The 21732-nt window shown below is 42.6% G+C and overlaps 2 protein-coding genes across 13 annotated transcripts in view; one reads left to right on the top strand and one right to left on the bottom strand.

Moving 5' to 3' along the window:
- Positions 1-1204: 1204 nt before the first annotated feature.
- On the bottom strand, positions 1205-16311 carry TCP11L2 (t-complex 11 like 2). Of its 12 annotated transcripts, none has more exons than XM_042050705.1 (11): positions 15977-16311; positions 13134-13258; positions 10998-11171; positions 9615-9750; positions 9257-9377; positions 8325-8545; positions 7297-7433; positions 6116-6303; positions 4582-4763; positions 3678-3847; positions 1205-3106 (listed from the first exon to the last, which is right to left on the bottom strand). In XM_042050705.1, the coding sequence occupies exons 3-11, from the start codon at positions 11131-11133 to the stop codon at positions 2862-2864; spliced, it is 1536 nt and encodes a 511-aa protein (XP_041906639.1). In that variant the 5' UTR covers positions 11134-11171; positions 13134-13258; positions 15977-16311; the 3' UTR covers positions 1205-2861. The 12 variants fall into 12 exon arrangements, with proteins under 12 accessions (XP_041906639.1, XP_041906634.1, XP_041906627.1 ...); XM_042050700.1 differs by having other exon boundaries at positions 3678-3850; positions 13134-13255; positions 15875-16310; XM_042050693.1 differs by having other exon boundaries at positions 3678-3850; positions 15977-16310.
- Positions 16312-21503: 5192 nt separating this feature from the next.
- CKAP4 (cytoskeleton associated protein 4) overlaps positions 21504-21732 on the top strand; it is an 8354-nt gene continuing 8125 nt past the window's right edge. The window contains exon 1 of the mRNA XM_042050943.1: positions 21504-21729. Coding sequence (XP_041906877.1) covers positions 21611-21729 — 119 coding nt within the window. The 5' untranslated portion in view covers positions 21504-21610. The remainder of the gene's footprint in view (positions 21730-21732) is intronic.

The raw sequence follows: 21732 nt of genomic DNA, 5'->3' as shown, positions 1-21732 counted from the left end.
GCTGCGGCTGTTTCCATATGAGTAACATTCACGGGGTTGGGTCTGGGCTCCACCCACCCCGGCCACTAAGGCCCCTACCTTAAAGAGGAGTAACATTTTCAGACTACTTCCATTTGGTTTCCGTCCTGAAGAGCAGAGTCAGTGGAGATTTTTTTCAATACGTGGCAATCCATGTTTAATCCAAGCAAGTCCTCTGTCGGACACGGGGGAAAGCTTGGAGCAGCTGCTCACAGAAGCCACTGCTGTAGCCTGTTCCCTCCCAACTCTGCCATGCAAACCCAATACATCCTTCTTCCAAGTAGTCAGATTTAAGCAAGCAAATGTTTTTAATATTATTTGTACAGCTGGGTTAAAATCACTACAGTGGAGCTGCTGATGAGAAGTAACAGAAAAACAGTCACAATAGAGTATTAGTGGAATCATTTATCTTTGGCATTTAACAGTCCATTCCATTTAATAAAGTTTGTATAGATGACTTTTCACCACTGAGGGTATCACAAACAAGATTTAATGTATACAAACCCTCAAATATTTGTTTTTTAACAAAGCTGCTACAGAATAGCATCTTGTTTCACAAGGACAACTTCAGAGTAGAGGCAAGTGCATTTCAGCCACAGCAGCATGAACAGCATGCAACACATGACATTAAACAGACACAATGTCCATGTTTGAAACATTAAATTAAAATACATTAAACAATCAGTTGAAACACAGGCCATGCTATAAAATGCCCTTTCCAAGTCACCTTAATCACCAATGCCCCCCAATAAATGCTATCTTCTGAGTATTTACTGGTAAAAACTAGTATGACAGTTTCCCCAGTTAATTAAAAAGCTGTAGTTTGATATTTATTTGTACAATAGAATGTATATAAAATATTACAATAAAAAGTTCATAATCATGTTAGCAATCACCTTCAAATGTTCATAAAATCCTCTTTTGCCTGAAGCTCAAAATCATGTAGGTATTTCTAATGATGTAGCAAATCACTAAGATTCATTCCCCCTACCTGCTTTTGAAATGCATTCTCTTAATGATTTAGGACTGCCTACCAAAATTCCATATTCATCTGAGCAAGCCTGGCTTACCTAGTGGCACAGTTATTATAGTCTAAGAGTTCCTTTCCCTCAGGTTTTCCAGGAAACAGTTCCCTTTATAGTATGTGTTCATCTTGATTTTGTGCAATGTTTTTACAAGGGATAGAACAGAAGTGCACTAGAGAAATTTCTCTAAAAAGGCATTTTGAAGAGAGTTTTCCTTAACATGTACATGTGACCAAAGTCCTTGGACACTGAAGAACAACTGAATAGAAGTCATTTCCCTTGCTATAAACGGTATAGAATCCTGTAGAAATGGACTACAAAACCACAGTGCTAATAATGCCCAGGTTTTTTTAGACCTTTATGATAGACACAGTAATGTACATAAAGAATTTGTGTGACACATTAAGCTTTTACAGGTTATTTTTGTCTCTTCATAAAAAATAGATTGTAATATAAAATATTAAAAACAAGCTCTAACTTGTACCACACTGAGATTTTCTATATATGACATCTTAAAAGGAGTATTATATGGTAATATATTAAAATATCACTTTCAAGTAAATTATTCAATTTCATAGACAAGAACATGTCTATAATATGTATTCCAGCACTATGTAATCCCAGTAATCTGAAATATGCAAAATAAAGCCTGTGTAAACTTTAAAAAGTTCACTTCCACATTTCTCAATTTCAATCCTATTCATTTTCTGTATGCAAGATTCCCAATGCCTTAAATGGGGACTAAGTATTGGGGCCCAGTCCAAAGGAATTTGAGGAAAACAGGAGCATTTCTCACAGACTCCATGAAAAAGTGAAATCTAATCACATTTTCAAAACCAACTAATTGCTTGGGTTCTTGCTTTCAGGCCTAAGAATATCTTGTGAAAACCTTACATTCTGTTGGATGAGGGCATGAAAGAGGTACTTGTTCTGTGGTACACTGTAAGGTCAGTCCTAAGTGCTTTTGGGAATAAAGGTTAGAAAGACCTAACTTAAAAATACTTAACACCCACCCATTAAGATCAAAGATCAGTACATACACGTATTAAAGATCTGTATGACCTCCACTGAATAAACAAAATGCTTATAAACATTATATACAGAAATTTACTCCACCACCCCCCCCAAACATCATGTTTCTTAGGTGTTTATTGTTAATCTCAATTACAGTTGAGAAGTTCTGAATGATTCCTACTTGAAGTGGTGAATGCTGCTTCTGTAACTGCTATCCTGCAAACAGCTTATAACACTGGCATTCCTTAATGTAACAGAGGCAAAGTTCTGGCTCCAGTAATTGCAGGAGTACCCGAATTTGGCCTAGGATGAACCTGGGTTTGGTTACTAAAGCAGTTATGCTATACTTTTTTCTTCAAAGTATTTTCAGAAACATAATTGTTGTCTGGGATGTTACTCTACAAAAATACAATGTTAAGCATAGTGCATTTTATCTACAGTTGCTTTGTCATTTTATAATATGCATTGCTATATGTAAATATATTTGAGTTGAAAAATAACATTGTTTTGATGGTGGCAAAACAGTAAGTACGTTGCCAGCTCTTTGCCACTGCAAGTCATAATAAATGTTTGCTATTGAAATTAATAATTTGCTGGCTATTACATGTGACAATCCATTAGACAAATATTTTTCTATTAAAATACATATAGATGACCTTCACATTAATTTCTTTACAGTGAATTTCAGAAACAAATCCGTATAGATTTTACAAGACCTTTTTCCATCAACAGTCACTGGAGTAGGCTGTTCTTAGTGACATGACTTCCCCACTGTCTTGGAAGATTAAAAAAAGGGTACATTTTTTAATTGCTAGATGTTTCTGCTTCTGTTTTCTCCACTGCTGCCTCAGGAAAAAGCAGTTTTCTAAGTATGTTTGCATAGAATGGCCCATACACTTTTTTATTGAAGTTTACAATGCTTGCATACTGAGATCCAAGCAACTCCATCTCTGTCTGAATCACAGAAAGGCCTCCTGGCATAGTAGGCATACACTTCTGAGAACTGGGAAGAGCAAGCAAGCTTCTCATGAAGAGCTGGATTCGTTTGTCTGAAATGGAATATAAAGCATGCTCAGAACAAATGTAAACCCAAGATGAAGCCATAGTCACTTTGTAAGCACCCTGCACATCAGCACAGCAAAAAATCCAAAAATGTAAGCAGTAGCTCTTTCCCAAGATTGTGTTGGGATGGCAAACAATACTATAAGCGTCTTAAATTTGGCTACTGCAAGGTGGACACAGCATAAACCCACTGCAACAAGTTACATTTACTAATATGAAGTAGACTCAAAGTAAAAAAAAAAAAACAAAACCAAACAAACCCCACTAGGTTTAAACCCAGAACAGACACAAAGGAGACTGAATAGCACTCATTTTTCTAAATTCTTCTCCAAAATAGTAGGCTGCCTAGGCTTGTCTCTACAGGCACTTTTAGAATTATTTCTAGCTGTGACTAACCACGCTCTAAGTAAACAACATTTCCTTAGGTTTAGTTGAGCCAGTATTTTACTGCAGTTAGAGCATGCTTTTAGAAGATAATCAGACAGCCTATTAAGCTTGCTAGAAGTAAATTTATAAATAGACACATACAATATGACAATTATGTAGTATCTTACTAACCAATCAAAGAACAGACAGGATTATTCTTCTCAACAATATGAGCGATTTGACCCATTAAATTACTCTGCATTTCTTCACTAAGAGTGGGAAGACCTCTTTCACTTAGAGACTTGTTCACTGTGCTGCAAATCTGGATACCAATAGCATTCAGAGCCTCCTTCAAATCAAAACTTCTGGAAGAAACAAAAAAAGCATTAAATTCTGCAGTTTCTGTAGCATAGCTTGTAAAGTCTCTCACTTGTCTCCTTTCCCTTTTATTTTCAACCTGGTCTCTGCAATGAGAGAATTTTGAAGTTTTCATCTTTTGCTGCAGATTTATGTAAATCTACAGATACAAGAAAATCTCTATGTGGAAGGTAAAAGAAGGACCTAATTGTGATTCAAACGGGAAAAGTAATTTCAAGTGTGCAGCAGTGACACCAGTTCACTTTATCCTTGTGCCTAGGTGTTTTCCTGGGCCACGTGCATAGCATTTCACAAGAAAAAGCAGAGTGGAAAACTCTTTTAAAAGAGAGTCACATACATCAGACTTGCTTGTAGTACAAGCAGGCAAAGAAATAGGCAGCCAAGTAACTTGGAACTACCTACAACAAGTTTGAAGCAACTGGCAAGATAATTTAGTGAATGTATTGTCACAGTCTTTCCAGCACTGGAGTGTATGAATGAAGTTTACTGGTAGGCTCCAAAATCTGCACACTGATATTGAAATGAGATTTTATTAAAATCTAGCTTTGAAAACACATGTCTAACATATAGTGGCCTTGTATTATAAAGGGAATATATAGATTAAAATTTGGTATCTTCCTATTAGTAACAAGCACTGGCTATGACACTAGAATTGCTTCCAACTGTTTCCTCTCAAGAAAAATAAGGGTAAAAAAAAAGTAAAAAAAAAAGGCCTTACTTCTTGTTCATGCCTTCAAGAAGAGGAAGGGAGATCCTTTTCAGATGGTCAGCAAAATCAGGCAAATCTACAATTGCTGCACCTACCATGTTGCTTGTTATGAGAGAAACACAAGCTATGATTTTTAATTGATTGAGCTTTTCTCTCAACTCCTGAAGACGAACTTCATCTGTTATTAGAGTCTAGAATTGAAACAATAATACTAGTTTAGGAATAAGGAAGGAGAGATACAGGAAAAGGACAGGTCTAAGATATAGTTATGAAGCATTACTATTTGTAATCACAAATACACAAAGCCAGAACAGACAGCAACTGAAATACCCTAAATATGTATAGCATGAAGTGGCATTACGGTACAAGTTACAGAAGTAAGCCTGTGGTGGGAAGGAAAGCAATGAGGAAACTGAGGACATTGCATCTCACTCCTCATCACTGCTGACAAATCTGCAACCAACAATTCAGCCCATGACATGGAATGCTCAGAGGACCCAGAGAACATTGTAATGACCAGATTACAGACAGAATAGTCTTCTGGATTTGGCTGTCTTTTGAAAAAATTCCAAGATTTGTAACTGGATTTGATGGATAATGATGAACAATTGTATTTGACAACCACCAGTTCAACCAACAGAGCAGGTTCTGCAAGTGATACATAACCCGCTCCAGGCAAAAAGCCAGCTGATCATACCAAGAACATAAGTAACTCCCACAGCAAAATGTAGCTGGAGTTAATTTTAGGTTAGAAAGAGTTCATCCTGAGCAGCACAGCGGCATTAACATCCAACAATTTCATAGTACTAAATCCACCAGAGGATACCTGTGTGTGGTTCTTATTCAAAACTGTTCGCAGAAAGCTAAGAAAGTGGTTTCCCTTCTGTCCACTGACTGAGAATACCAAGAGCCATCCCCATGTATTTAGCAAATTCTCTGCCAGGCCACCCTATGTGTAGCTAAGGCCCTCCCTGGAAATGCAAATTTTAGCCCTGACCGATGGCAAATTTCACAGTGGCTTTATGGAAAGTTGCAGAGGTCGGTAATCAGGAGGTGGAGGGAAAAACTGAACGCTGATTCTTGAAGGAATAGTTTACATGCACTGAGAAAGGCTAAATACCTACTTTAGAGGCCTTCAAGCTTTTACTGATTCTGTTCTAAAGAGTGATCCCACCAATTCCTGCTGCTGTTAGGGAAACAGGATGCTACAATCAGTTCTCTTAAAGATACAGAAAGCCAAGTACTGTCAGTACAAGGCCCAGCCTTTGACCACAGCCAAGGCTGCTCTTAGGGTGGAGCTGGTGAGCTATGATTGGAAAGAGGGAAAACGACCTTTACCTTGTTCTTTTCTGGTTGTTGACTTGCCCATCTCGAATTTCAGAAGCTGGACTAGAATATAATCTCCAAAGTTCAAATTTACTGTGCAGTAATTTATGGAGTGCAAGAGAATATTCACTTACTGTCATCAATAGCAGGATTAGTATATCACACCAATGATTTCATATAGCTGGTAATCTGAAGACACCAAAATGTAACTTCTTACCTCTGGAATTGTTTTGCAATAATCCCATTGTAACAGTTTCAAGTAGCCATTGTTTAGCACCAGTGTAGGACTAATAATTGGTTTCGAACTACTATCAGCACCAGGGGATGATGAAGACTCATCAGAAACAGATGACAATTCATCTTCTATCGATTCCTTTATCCATTCTGTTGTGAGATTCAGGGCACCTAAGCATTGCAAATAGCACAGATTTACTGCATGCCTTCATCAAAATAAGCACTACCTTGAGAAAAAGGTTGTATACCTAAGAGAATTCAACCTCTGAAGACTTAAACATAATGGGCAGCTGAGTCTGACACTTTAATTCCCTCACTCACTTTCTTCCACTGATCACCTTGAAATTCTACCTAGTTTGTACAAACCCAGCCACAAATTGTTAGACTTCAGACAAGATTTTTAGGTAATAAAAGCCTCAAAGTTTGAGTTCCCAAAGAATTGTTTTCCCTTTTTCAGAGAGGCCACTCATCAGCTGGGGCATAAGACTGAAAAGTAGAGGTGAAGGAAGATTAAAACATTTGATTTGTTGTAGTAGAGGTTTTCTCAGGCTCCATATATGAACACTCAGGCCCCATCAGTGGTTCAGGGCTCCCATTTTAGAAGACCCTGCTCTAGATGTTAGCAAGCTTACTTATTCTTTTTGGAGGATGTATTTCTGAAGACTGTTTAACCACATTAAACAAAAATCTGTAATAGTGCATCAAGTTGACTTTGCGCCATCTAAGAAATTTTTTTCAGAGCCTGCCTTTTGTTTATTAAAACATTGATCTTACCACTTCTACCTTTCAGGCACACTAACTGTTTTTACATGTTTACTTCACACTAACAACAGAACTGTTGCACACACAAGAGAGAAAAGTCTCATCTTACGTAGGGCTTCTGCATCCAGACAGCAAGAGTCACCACTTGTTTGTCTTTCAGACACCAACCAATTTGGTAAATGTAAGTTTGTCTGAAAATGCCCCAGACAGACAAACTAGACAGCAAGTTAAGCAATCATCCAGTGATAGCCTGCTTGTCAAAAAACTCTTCCATTCTTTACATACAGACAAGAAATTGAAGTTTTCCTCTAAGTTAACTGCAACTTACAGATTTTTCAAAGCACACATTTAAATAGCCTTTTTTAAAAGAGAAGTTTAAATTAAAAATAGCATGGTACATACCTGGTGCTTCTTCAAGAATTTCCTGGAATTTTGTTCTTTCGTAGTCCACCAAGTTATGCCAGAGGTATGGTCTAAGGCTTTTAATTGTGTAATTTGCCATATCCACTTTCATCAGGTCCAAAACATGGAATATTTGTCTGAAAAGAGAAATTTAAAATTTTCCAGTTTAATTTATTCTATTGATTTTCACCAGCACATGTGAAGTACATGTACATTATCACTTTAATTTCAATTCTGGGAGAAGTGAACTCCTTCACTGGTATCTCAGAGTAACAGATATGTTACCTATCATCTGGAATTCTTGAAGGTGTTTATAAGGCTTGGTCTAAGTTAGGAAGAACAGGACTAAGGTAGCATCACTAAATGCTACAGCCCTGTAACAGTAAATTTTTCACGAACTACATGAATCGGTACATTTCAGCCGAAATGAACAGATTTGAACTTTTTGGTCACTGATTGCATTAAGAGAAACAATCCTTCTGACCTAGTTGCTTTGATCCCTGCGTATGAACGAACAGTAGAACAACTACCATTTACTATTAATACTTCAGTGTACCTAAGGAGCACTGTTTTCTGCCCTGTTGTGCAGATGTTTTGCTCAAGTTCAAGTAATAAGATCTTAACTAAAGTGCTTTTAAATCCAAAGTTTGGCCTTCCAGAAGAAGCATGCAATTAACTATTCAAGAGGGAACAGTACAAGTCTGCTGCTTACACTTTGTAAGAGTGAACAAGACAGAAAAAGGTTTCTGAAACAGATTGTTGCAAAAGTTGTTGTCTTAGATATTCAGAGCTGCCTGGTTCCATCTAGGTATCCTACCCATTTCATTACAAAGATACACAATCTGGCCAGTGTGTCAGAGCTCTTTCCCTTTAATGCTTCAGTAAGGTTTCCTATAGTTTGAGGACAGGTGTTATGCAAACTGACACAATTTTAGACTTCCTTTCCTTTACCACTCCCCCTCTTCTACTGCTCAATACACTTTCAGAGGAGAGTTTTTTTTCTCTAAAAACCACACTCAAATACCAACCTCAGTAACTCTACAATATTGTCAGTTGCTTTTAACTGTTTTATATCATTGTCTCTTATTGGAGCACATAACTTTCCCATAGTGTTGATGATATAGTTAGCTAGCCCAGGAATATCAACAGCATTGTGTTCTGCCTGCTGCCTTATAAGATCCGTATCTAGAACTTCGCAGATTTGATTGTGAATCCTGTTTGCTCCAGGAGTCAGGAAGGAAAGAAGAATCTAAATTAGAGAGGGGGAAAAAAAGGAAAAGCTTATCAATAAAAACCAAACCACTTAGTAAACACACTTGAGTGAATTGTCATGTATATAGCTGACAGATTATAACCAGACATTTTAAGACTGAACATTATCAAAGGTAGTGGGAAAAAAAGGACTGTTTGAAAAAAACCCAAACCAGTACAGTTCTGCAAAAATGCTCAAAGCCATTTGTAAAACAAAAAGCAAGTCAACAACTAGACTCCTTCAAAAGGGAGGCTACCCTGTAAAACAAACATTTACTAACTTAAAGTTCTGAAAGACTTACTATTGTGCCAGGATTGAAGGTTTGTATGCTCACCTGTGCGATAATCAAACAATGAAGTCTAAGTAGGCAGGTGCAGTCATGTTTATACTCCTGTTCATGCCCTAAGCTCACACTGTGGTTCTGCAAACAGGCTAGTAGAGATGTGAAGCGTTGGGAAAAGAGATTACTTTCAACTCATCACTATGCAGCTGAGTGAACATGCCACTGTGTGTTTGTGGCCATATTACTGGTTAATATAAATATACTACAAACAGACATCTATTTTCAGTTCTGAATAATCATGGCTTCATATTATAAAAGGAAGAACTAGAAGGTGTTGGCTCAACTAAGTTAAGCAGACCCTTCAGTGAACTAAGGGACTCTCAGAGCTAAGCTGACAAAACAATACAGAGAAGGAAGAACATTACCTCCCTAATTTCCTCAAAGAGCTTGATAGCATGTTCATATTCTGGAGGATCTTCATTCAGTTCAGATTCCAAATGATCCCAAAATGCCTTGTGTACAATTTGTTTCACTGTGCCTGCAAAGCTGTGGGGTAAGTCAATTAGATACAAAAAAGACTCCCAACTGGCTTTCATCCTTGTAACCACTTTAGATGAGACTGATCACTTGTTGGGAAACACACCTCCCCATATATTATGCCCTGCAACCACATCTTTCTTTGGTGCTGGATCATCAGCTCCCAAAACACGGTCTAGACTGCTCCATTCATTTCTCCTCTCTTTCCAACACCAGTGCTGTTTTTTGCAAAATTCAGGCTCTTACCTGTTTTGTGGGTAGTCTTCATGTTTTATGCAAAAATTTGCATTTACAGCAATTTCATGAGCTAGAGTCCAGTTTGACAGATTTCTTGTAGCTGCCATCAGTTCATCAAATGTGATAGCCTTGGGAGGGCTTGCTGCTGGAACAAACAAGATCAATTAAAGCCAAATATCTATAGCTGATAAGTGCAATTGAAAATACTACCCTAGAAAATTTACTGCTTGCTAATTGGACTCTAGTACTCTGAAAGAAACAACCCAAGATTACCAAGTCTTTATATCTTCTTAAAACACTAACTCAGGAAACTCCCAGCTTATCAGGGGTGTGTGTGTTTGTGGGAAATACCACACAAGCCTCAAAACAGTCTGAGGAGCATTTTCATATTTCTGCATCTGAACGAAGATATCTTTTTTCCTTTCAAACAGGTTCTTGCATTCCACAGATTTCCTACTAAATGTTCTGTCAAAGCCATCCAACCAGAAGCATGAGCAGTAAGAGATACCAGATGTCCATTATAATTCCGAGCACATGATGGCTATATTGCCTGTTGAGAAGGTTCTGAAGCTACTGACTTGAAAACCCCCCCACTCATGATCAGCAGATCTTTCATCTGCTGTGGAATGTAAGTTATACTCATTTTTCTATGAGTTAGTAGTAACAATAAAACAAACTCTACATTGGAAAACAAAAGCAAATTCCCAAAGTTTCTAAATCCTCAAATTCTATCATTTAATTTAGTATTTGGAAGACTGGTAACAAAGAAAGACAAAGAGCCAGCTGCCAACTGCAGCTCCACTAACAAGCTTATTTTAATGTAAGACTTCATTTGCATAGATGTAAGAAGTATGCACGGTCTGCAAATGCTTACAGACACACACGAACCACATTTTAACCAAGGTTTTATTTATCATTGTTCAAATTATCTTCCTTGTGCAAATGTGTGTTTTCTGTTTGATTCTAATATTTATGAAAGAAAAATGTGAATTCAAGATTAATTACATGTAACTTGATATAGTATTACAAATCTGTAAGTTACAGAATTAATTATTTTTAAGTGCAGGGATCAAACAGAAGAAATCCACCCTTTGCACAAAAGCATATCTGGTTGAGTGGGAAGCTGCTACCAATGTCAAGGTTAGGAAGACCATGGTGACACACTTTTCTTACGCTTTCTGAAGGGAAGGAGTGCACAGGGAGACCCCCATAGATACAGCTGCTGCTGGTGTTCCACACACAGGAGATGCACTGCTTCACAGCAGAGTGATCTCTCTTAATACTCTTAAACAGATTCAGAATCCCAGGTTCTACCCATGACAGCAAAGAGAAACAAGGTAAGTTAGCCTTATTGGGCCATGCACAATGCAGGTAAGGCTGAAATAGGCTTACAGGCTGGGGAGCTGGGCTTGCTTGAAGAATCACTGTTAAAGCTCTGCCTGGAATATTCCAAGTCACTGGAAGAAGCTGTGCTTTCCGAGAGGCGTGAAGAATCTGAGTCACTGTTCTGGTCATCATTGAGAGGCATTCTGATTCCCTTTACCTTGTTTACACAGTAAACAAGACCTGGAAAGGCAAACACAATTCCCATAAAACCAGCACTTACGTCTTTTGTTTGTTTCTCAAAAGTCAGCTACTGATCATCATGTTGTGAATGAAGACCAAGTAGTTGCCTTTCCTAAAGGGAAAAGCAAAGGAAAGGATCTGGCTTGACATGCAGAATCATATCATTATCAACAAACTATACCTTTTCTGTAAGAAAGCTTTGTACCTTCAGCTGTTTCATACCTTAATGATTATGTTGGAAACAGTCACTAAATTGGTTATAGTTTAAAAAATGAAAGACTACCCACATGAACCCCTGAAGCTGCTTGTTGCAAGAATTTTGGTCGTTTTCAACATCCATAAAGGCATCTCATGATGTTACCATCCCCCACCCAACTTCACCAAGCAGCAGTGTTTAGCAATGAGTTTCCTTCCACAAACAGGCTGCACCAAGTGTAATGACTGTGAAGCAAACACAGAAGTTGCAGGGGCAGAACAGGCAAGTAATTCAGAATATTACATTTCTGACAGGGTGTAGCTGACAGTCTGGCCTGCTGCTTTAGCTGGGTTTGTGCTCAGAATCAGATCAATGGCACAAACCCAAAAACTACTCCTCCTAGGGGTGAAGGTGGATAGGTTTTCTGGTTTGAGTCGAAGGGCAACTCTGAGCCTCCAAGATTCTATTTAGTACAGACAACAACCTCCACTGAGAAGTACTGTGCTTCATAGTGTTTCTATGTAAAGAAACTGCCTCCCAGGCAGATAATCTGCAATGGCAGAAAACGCGGACAGCTGCACAGTGTGATACAGATGATTAACAACTGCATGACAGGAAGTGAAAAATATGCGCATAATAGTATTAAAATGAGAAGCTGGAAGTCAGCTACAATTACTACCAAAGGAATTTGGCCCAGATACCAAAAGTAGCTGTCTATCTCTGATTATGGCCATGAAGAGACATAGCCAGCAATGGTTTCCATTAGCAAATTTAACTAATACAACTTCATTTACGATTAAGCCACACCAACCTCAGTAGGCAGGGAATACCACACTTTGCAACTGCTGAACTTGGAAAAAAGCCACTTTTGGCAATAAAAGGATGATCTTTGTCTGTACGTATGTAAATCAACATATCATGGGGTCCTGGGATAGACTAAAAGTAGTGAAAATGAAGATTTCTTTATGCTGGCACCTAGTTACAGCTTAAAGCATTTGATTTTTGGGTACCAACTCATCCTGAATAGGCCTTTATAACTTGATGAGCTACTACACCAATGAGCACTTCCCTGTTAATTGAGATGATTAACATTTTTTAAGTGTATGTTTACTCTTCCTCCTCTCCTAAGAGGAAAGAGGATGCACTTGAGCACCTTATTATTTATGTCATACTTTATGCTGGGGTTTTTTTGTGAAAAGAATTGGTCATATTAGCAAGAACACAGCTAACAGTTTATCACTTTACTGGAGAAGCCAGTAACAGACACCTGACTAGACCATAGAAGTCATGCATTCAAGACTTGCAGCATTACCTGTGATCCTGAGCATCGTAACTCTATTTGAACAGCAATTTTATAACTTCTAACAAGCAAATATTTAAAACAGTATTGACTAAGCAAGACAGAGTTGCAAGAGAACCTAAAAAACCCAAAACACAGAGATATTTTGGCTTGGAAATTGTATTTAAGTTACAATTAGAAATGAGTCACTAGTTAATGCTAGAGAAGAGACAAACTATTTCTTCAATTAAAATCTGTGTTACAGATCTCAAAGTTAATGCTGATTAGAAACTAGTTGTGACCAACAAGTTGTAGAACATACTCGAGGTTCTTCATGTTGAACTGCTCACTTAAACACAGTAACACTGTACAGAGCCCGCGAAGTTTTTATTACCCTCCAACTAATTTTTTTGATCAGTATCAGAACACTGTATTTCCAGGCTTTAATCTTGTGTAACACCTCTTTATTTACATACAAATAACTAACCTCCAAAAGATTAATGTTGCAGCATGTGGTCCATCGAAGGATTTGACTAACGTCGTTAGCAGTGTAGTGGCCCAGAGCCTTGCAAATTGCTTGCTGAGTAGGAGCACTTCAAGGTGTGTCTACTACTGCGGTTCAGGTGTTAAGAACATGGAAGAAGGTAAATGACCATTAAAAACCCCAATATTCTCACACAATTTACACATCATTTTATGAACTTCCTCTTACCTCAAGGTATGATAATGTTAATAAATATTCAGGTTTGCAAGGTGCTCCTGAGAGAAGCACTAAACCAGCCATGAAGGCAAGCCAGCACCGCCATTTTCCACCCTAATCTTGACTTTCAAGAAGATCAAGGGGTTAAGGTAGAATTAAAAGTCTATATACATAGAGTCCTTAAGTGCTAGTCCCAGCAAAGGATCTTTTGGCAACAAATACTTGCATTTCAAAGACGCCCATGACATTTTGATGTATCAAGACCACACCTGCTCCTACAATACAGGCACACATACAGACAGCAGAGCTGTCAGTAGAGTGCTTCAGAAGGCTTCATCTAGGCAAGAAGTTTCAACATTGCAACAGGAGATGACACACAAAAAACCACTGCAATCTTTTGCCACACTAAATACATTTCCTAGTAGAATGCTTCAAACACAATGGGAAGCAAGAATGGGTGTACTCTGTGGATTCAGAACATTATTGCTAAATTCTAAGTTTAAAAGATAAACACATCAAACTAAACAAACATGAATATACAAGCAGAACCTGCAGGTGCCATCTAAAACACTTAGGCAAAAGCACAGTCATTGAGCATATGAAAGGTAAGAACAAACCAAAAATGGCATTTCTAATTAGTTACAATAGACAACCGAGTCACTTAGTCCTTGCTTTATGGCATACACTGGAAGAGCTGATTTTCCTTACACTTGTGTAGACAGCACAGAAGTTCTCATTAATAACTAATGGCCAAGTTCATACAGAACTTTAAATTAGTATAACGGCCACATAAAAATATTTCAAAAAGCCCTTTAGCCTTGCAAGAACTCTTTGTAACTCACCATCTTGGATAAACAATATCATCTTGTTATTTTTTTATTTGCTCATTACTTATTACATATTAGTCTTTTGTTTTAATACACAGATTAATATCCAAACTGTTCTATTAAAGGGTCAGCCTGGGGTTACAACCGGCTTTACTCTGCTTGATTAAAGACTACCCACGTTTACATTTATATTAGGTTGGACACCACCACAGAGGGCTTCATCCCACCATTTACCTTCTTTCAATCAGTACTATTTGTAGGGTTTTTTAAGGATAAACTCTATGCGAGACCAAGCTAAAAGTATCTTCTAAATGTACCATCCCCAAGATTCTAGCTAATTTAACAATGAGGAAATAAATTCTCATGTTTCTGCTATTTAGACAGTTGGGGGTTATTCTTCTTAGTAAAAAGAAAATAAATACAAAACTGTAGATGCTTAGAGGCATCTTGCTCTTAATCGATTACCACAACACCCAACTCAATCTTCATTTAGAACTTATCAAGACTGCAAGATCAGGTTAGTTTTAGAAGACACAAACACACTTTGCATTTCTGAAGATTTGCTTTAGAAGTTATTTTACGAAGCACCTGAGGGGGAGGAGAGAGTAAGACAGTTTCAGTTTGTTGGGTTATTTTCTTTAGATACCATCTTCAAGGAAAGGTTTTCCACAGCCCTGGAAGTGTGCATGGACACAGAGACTTATGAGTGCTCTGTCCAGTTTTACCACTATGAAGGTCTTAACTTTTGTTTATTCTGCTGGGCTTACATTCTTACTATCTTCAAGCTGGCACCGACTGAATCTCATTTGGTCTCGAGTTTCGCTTTCAGTGACTCCACCTCTGCCAGCACTCACAACACGAGAACAGAAAAGAGCCTTTGTTAAAGAGTTACTTGCATTTCCTCCCGCCTCATTTTTCACAGCTTACAGTCGACATTTCTCCCCTTTAGCTTGCTAGTTGCACGGCTGTTCCCTTTGAACAGACACTTCTCTTGGTGAGGGCTGAAACAGGGTATCGGCCAGAGTGAGATGCGGCCGAGTGCCCGCAGCGCTGCCGCGGCAGTGACCCCCGCCCGGACAGGTCGGTGATGGGACGAGGGGCTGCGGCCCCCGAAGCGAGCCCGGGGCCGCCCTGCCCGCTCCCCTCCCCCGCGGGGGGAGCGACACCGAGGGGAGCCGGCGGCTCCTCCTCTTCCTCCATCTGTTTCGCTGCCTGTCTCCTCCTCCGGCCCCATGTTTTGAACAGTTAGCAAAGGCAGGAGTTTGGCACTCGCCGACCAAAACAAACACCGTTTCCAAGGACGGGCCCGGGGGGAGGGAGGCCGGGGGAGAAGCAAGAAGGGAACGTTCCCTGTCAGCCCCAGAGAAGGCGAGCCCGGGCACCCGCCCCTCAGCGCCCCGGCCCCCATTCGCCGGGGAGGTGTCGGGGTGCCCCTACCCTGTTGACCGGGGCTGCAGCGGGGGGACCCTGAGGCTGCGCCCGTCGAGGCGGATCGTCCCGGCGGACACTAAGGGAGGGCAAAAGCCCAGGAGAAACAGGGCAAGGGGAGCACTACGGACCCACCGCAGGAACTGCGAAACCCACCTGCTGCAGTAGGTGCCCCACCGGGGCAGCAGACTGACGGGCCAGTCCGCCACCTCCCTGTCACCCGCACCACACAGGACGGTGGGAGCCCCCGAGACAGCGCTGACCCGGACTCACCCCGCGGCTCATCGCCCGTGCGTGCCCGGACACCCCGCCGCGTGTCACCACCGCGGGCCGGTCGGCGCAGCCCTGCCTTGCTGTCCCCAGCCGGTCACTCACCGCTGCCCCTCGCCGTCCTGCACAGCGCTCGCCAGGGCCGCACACAGATTTCCCCCCCAGGCTTTAAAGACCCAGCCCGGACTATTAGTGTCTTCCTCGGGCACGTCCATCTCTGACGGTGGAGGGGGGGAGGGCCATCATCTTCTCCTGCCTGCCAGCAGCGAGTTATCCGAGGCTCTTGGGCCAGCCTCCGCTTATCGCCGTAGAAGCTGCACACATCTTCTCATTCTGCCCGCGACCGAGCACTAAGAGTTGAGAAATATGTGGCGACACGGGGAGACGCTCCGGCGGACTCCCCCGCGCTGGCAATGGGCCGTGCCGGCGTGCGGGGGGTAGGCCGGGGGACGGGCTGGGTGGTGTTTACGGAAGGGCCCCGTCCGTCCGGGCTGGCACCGCCCCCGCCCCGCCCCCGGGCCGCCTCAGGGACGGGAACACCGGCCCCGCGGAGCCGGGGAGTGGGTGGGAGATGCTTGTGCACCGCAGGGCACGGGGTAGCGCCTCAGGTCATGTGTGCCCGCCTTTGTGCACTGCGCTGCAAAGGGAGCTTTAAATATGTTCCTGCCTTGGTTCCCTTACTCTCTCGATGGGGGTAGTGAGGCGCCCTTCCACGCATCATCTTGGCCCCCCACTGCCACCCCTGCCACCTCAGCTTCAGGGAAGCCACGGGATCGTGCCGAGTTTAGTCACCCGTCTCGCTCATGGCTGTGGTGTCCGGAGGCCGGCTGAGCGCCCACTGAGGAACGCAGCATAGGGCAGTGCAGCACTATCATTATAAATGTTTTGCTTATTGCTGTATTGAGCTCATGCACTGGGCAGCTTCACGCACCCACTGGGCCAGCAGTACGTGTCAGGGCCATCACCTCTTCCTGTCACAGGAGCTACGTGCCATCACTGCCTCAGCCACCAGGAAGCACGGAGGGCGAAACACCGGCAGTCATCTCTGAGACAAGAGCTCACTAACGCCAGCTTTGCCGGTCGTGCAGACAGCTCTCCTTCCTGCAGATAACCTTTAGCACACGTGGTGAACTACCCAGAAGAGGTGTTGTATTCGGGTAGACCAAAGCCCACTGTAGGTCCCGTTAACCTCTGCTACAAAATCAAGGGCTCGAAGCAGGGAACGGAGTTTGGCTAGGCAAGTGCCAAGTGCCCGGCAGGAGAGCTCGCTTGCAGGGATACAGAGCACCTGTCAGCCCTGCCGCTCTGAGCCCGGCCTTCAGAGACGTTAAATGGGATTAAGTCCAACAGCCTAATCCAATAGCTTCTATAAAGAAGACAATGTTTTAAATAACTCTATTTGTACCTCTTTGTCCCACTTTGTGCATGTCACATGGCAATCACAGTCTGAATGAGGCTCAAAAGTGCTTTGGAGAAGACTGTGATGATATGCAGATGGGCTGCTTTATACAGAACTGTTATCACTTCCAAGGACATTATTTATTATTATTTTTACATCCATTTTTGCTTAGATGCCATCTGAAATATGGGGAAAACATAAATTCTTGCTGTAATGGCTGCTGGTGCTTTTTATTATTAACCAGCTAAAACTGCACAAAGAGTACTTGCAGAAACACCGAGGCTAGTGACTCAGGGTCCATTTTGTGTCTGTGTGGACTGTCAATTGTGGAAACCCGTGCTGCTCAGTGGCCTGGCTTTCACAGGGAGGGAAAGAGGTGCCTCAGCCTCACCAAGTAAAGTCGCTTCTAAATACTGATATGAAAGATGACTTCAGGGGGAAAGTATCTCAGGCATATCACCTAAATCATGGAGTAAGAGATGGGATTCCAGAAAGGGATGGCTTTAAAACAATTTTTTTTCAGCTATAGCAGTGTCCTTCTCTCACAAGCACACCAGCTGTTTCGGAGTCCATTCTTAAGTGCATGGCTTGCTCTATCTACCTACCTTATCAGAGATGTACATCTGTATGTATAGCTGAAGCACCAAGGACATGCTTTGAGATTCTGGTCCAAAAGCCAAGAATAAGTTAGACTGAGTACTGCAGTACTCAGCACTTAACCTCCTTTTTGGTTTCAATTCTTTCCTGACCCAGAGGCACTGAAGCTATAGGCCACTATATGGATCTTGAAGTAGATTACCTACTGGAGAGATTTTCTCCACTGAGAAATGCCACTCATTTCTCATTTCCTGGATGTCCCCAATGTCAGCCAGAAAAATAGTTGTACAGCCTTTAAATTTGTTCTGCTCAATTAAGAAGATCAATGTCCTTGTGTCTTTTATAACACGTGCATGTATGTCCTGGATTTGGCTGGGATAGAGTTAACTTTTTTCCTAGTAGCTGGTGGATGTCAAAAGCTGGTGGATTTGGGCTGAAAACTGTTGATAACACAGGGATGCTTTAGTTACTGGTGAGTGGTGCTTATGCTGAGTCAAGGCCTTTTCTGCCTCTCACCCCACCTCAGCAGACAGGAGGAAGGTGCACAAGAAGTTGGGAGAAGACACAGCCAGGAGAGCTGACCCCACTGACCTGAGGAATATTCCATACCATATGGTGTCATGGTCAGCAAAAAAACTGCTGGAAGGTTGGTGTTGGGGCACAGCTTGGGGACTGGCTGGCCATCAGTCAGTTGCTGGTGAGCAATTGTTTTCATTTGCATCACTTGTCTTTCTTGGGTTTTATTTACCTCTCTTTGTTATTTTCATTTTTATTACAATTTAATATTATTTTAATTTGTTTCAATTATTAAACTGCTTTTATCTCAAAACCACAAGTTTCAATTATTAAACTGCTTTTATCTCAAGCCCACAAGTTTTCTCACTTTTACCCTTCTGATTCTCTCCCTTATCCCACTGGGGACATGGCGGGTGAGAGAGAGCAGCTGTGTGGTGCTGAGTTCCTGGATGGAGTCCAACCACAACAAAGGTACACATTTGGAATTTTGACTAGTGTCTCAAGTCGACTTTAACTCTTGGCCTTTCACTACAGAAGCACTGTTAACTGAAATGAAGGACTAGTTCGTGCTCAGTCTTTGCAGCAGGTTGGTTCGTAACCTTCCTTACTGTTACCAGGAAAACTGGGAAAGACAGTAAAGCCTACAACTGATGCTCTGCTTTATCCAGCCAGGCAGCTACTGAGTGGATGTGTAGCTGCATTTGACCCTGCCGGTCAGAAATGTCCCAGTACATGGCTAACTCATGGTTAGTGTGGGAGGAGAGAGAAAGGGAAAGGCATGCTATAGTTTATGCCAGGCCCCAAGACAACTAAGTTGAGAACATGGGAGTCACAAGACATTTTTCCCTAATCCTAATAACTGAGCCAGGCAGACTGGCTTTAGCTAACAGATGGATGTTAAGACTCTGGGTTGACTGAGATCATCAGGCCCAGATTTGATAATAGGCTCAAGGGCAAGACAAAAAGACTACAAGGCAGGTGTAAGGACGCTTTCTCAGCTTGTTCTTCTGAGGAGTTTCCTGTATTCCAAGGAAAAATAAGTCTTGTGAGAGGCAAACTGGGTTGCTACTTCTCCCCACTGAAGTATTTGTCTTCAAATTCACACAAAGGCAAAGCAGAATATTGACACTTCTGAGAGAAAATGGTACATCAGTAGCTTCCCCAACCACACCAGTCTGCAATGTCTAGTGATTTTACCACCTCAGCAAATTCCTAATGCACGCTCCCCTCAGCACTAGTAATTGGTCTTTCTGTACAAAGGAAATAAAGAGTTTGACCCACTGTGTCAAATACAAAAAAAACCTATTTGTAGAATGGTACTCTTGGTCAGAAATAGCTTGAATTGCTTCCATGGTGAGAAAAAGCTTTAGGTAGTACATTGCTAACATTTTCCTTGTCACTACCAAGCGAAAGAAGGAGAAATAGTATGACAGTTACCTATGCTGCCTTACTCCCTGAAACAGATTTACATCCCTTGATCCTTAACATTGATGATCCTCTTGACTGTTCTCTCTGGTGAAGTCCATATGACTCAGCTCTTATAGTAAACTCTGAAATAAACAGCTTCAGAGCTAAAATCCTGGCTCTTAGGGTACTGCTACAAATCCTAGCCTTTCTAGGCCCTTTCTAAATAGAAATCTGATACCTCCTTCTCATAAAGTGTGAGAAAACTAGGGCTGTGGCTAGATCTTCACTGTGGAAACTGCTATTTTAGCTTTCCCAGGGTGTTTTGTTTGCTGCTGAAGATTTTTACTCTCATGGTATTGAGGAAGACAGATGATTCTGAGGGTTCCTCACCTGTTTTAGTGCAAGCCCCCTCACACCAGCTTCAGCCACTTCTGGGATGTATTTAAGACAACCTCCTGACCCCGTGCAAGCTCTCTGTTACTAGTTAGGGTCAGAGCAATAAGTTCTGTTGTGGTGCCCATAACCTGCAGTCACTTCAACATCCTCTCAAGTCTGTGCATTTGACGGAATTGTGCTGACAAAATGCCTGAGACAATTCACTATAAATTCTCCTCTTATCACCTATTCTAGTAGTCACTCATTAGAACACCATGTATAGACCAAACAGTTCAGTTCATCCTAAGCCTTGGCAGAGGTGGAACTGTATTTGCCAGGCTGACATCAGGGCCTGTGATCCTGATAACTTTAAGATTCACTGTTTCTACATAATTCTCAACCTAAAATTTATTTTTATATGTAATCTATATATATGTAAAAGAAGAACAAACAGTAATCAAAGGGAAGACCAAGAAAAGAAAACGTCTTCCAAGACAGCACTTAGTTTAATTTATTGCTGTAATCAAATAGAGGAACAGATACATTCAGCGCCCCAAGCTCCAGCTGGAGCCCACGGCACAGGGAAAGGCCTGCTCAGCCTTTCCTTTCCTGTCCTGTGCTGGGACTCGCTCCGTGGTGAAGATGAAGGCAGCGGGCTCGTGTCGGCGTGGTGAGGCAAAGGAGCATGCTCGGAGCGGAAAGGCTCCGCGGGCAGACTCGCTGCTGAGCTCCCGGTCTCTCCGTCTCGGACGAAGCCGTCCGTGACCTGACAAGGGCTTGCCTGGAGCCAGAAGCGCTCCTGCCAGCCAGGGCAGCAGCTGTTGGGTCCCCCGGGACCAGCCCGATGCCAAGTCAATGCTTTACACGCACTACAAACGGGGTGAAGAGAGGGGTTACGGATGGAGAAAACTTTTTCTCCACGCTTTTCTCCCAGTCACTCCGGAGCTTGCTGCAGTCATTCCAGCCAAAATCACAACCAAGCAAAACAGAAGTTGCGTGAGACAGAATCCCGCCGCGTTCTGCCACCAAAACTACGCGCGGGGCTAAAAACTGGCAGAGGGACCGGGCTGGGTTGGGGGACGCCCAGCGCCGAAGGCTGCGAGGGTGGAAGGCGCTCCCGCTCCGAGACCCCCGCGCCGGCTTGGGATAGGGTCTGTCATCGCAGGGCTGGGCCGGGCCTTCCCGGCCGCCTCGCCGGCCGCTTCGCGTTCCCACTGCTCCCCTGGGGACGGGGCCGGGCCCCGTGCGCCACGTCTGCCCCCCGGCAGGGACGGAGCCCATCCCCGTGTGCGTGGCGGCTCCCCGGGGCGGGGGCCGGGGCCGGGGCGGGGCGGGGAGCGTTGCGCGGCCCGGGCCGGCGCCTCCGCCTTCTCTCCATCCTCCCTCCTCTCCTTCGCCCACTCCCGCTGCTCCCGCTCTGCGTACGACGGTGGCGGCGTCCCGCCATGTCGGCCGCCAAGCACCGGGGCGCTAAGGGTGGTAGCCCGCCCGTCGCCACCAACGAGAAGAGCGCGCAGCCCGGCGGCGCCGAGGAGCCGCCGGCGAAGAAGCCGGCGGCGGCGGGGCA

Source organism: Corvus kubaryi, unplaced genomic scaffold, assembly GCF_017639235.1.
Source record: "Corvus kubaryi isolate FWS band 111438036 unplaced genomic scaffold, C.kubaryi_AGA036_p1.0 74, whole genome shotgun sequence".
NCBI lineage: Eukaryota > Metazoa > Chordata > Aves > Passeriformes > Corvidae > Corvus > Corvus kubaryi.
The sequence above is the reverse complement of the archived record's forward strand: the minus strand, read 5'-3'. Positions and strand labels throughout refer to the sequence as shown.

What these genes read in the sequence shown, in the direction of transcription:
- TCP11L2 (XM_042050700.1), bottom strand. Translation starts at nt 11,133, where the DNA reads ATGCCTCTCAATGATGACCAGAACAGTGACTCAGATTCTTCACGCCTC. An exon ending in TCTTTGAGGAAATTAGGGAG is followed by an intron (nt 8,546 to 9,256) that starts GTAATGTTCTTC and finishes TCTCTAATTTAG; the next exon opens with ATTCTTCTTTCCTTCCTGAC. An exon ending in ATTGCAAAACAATTCCAGAG is followed by an intron (nt 4,764 to 6,115) that starts GTAAGAAGTTAC and finishes TTTCAATTCTAG; the next exon opens with ACTCTAATAACAGATGAAGT.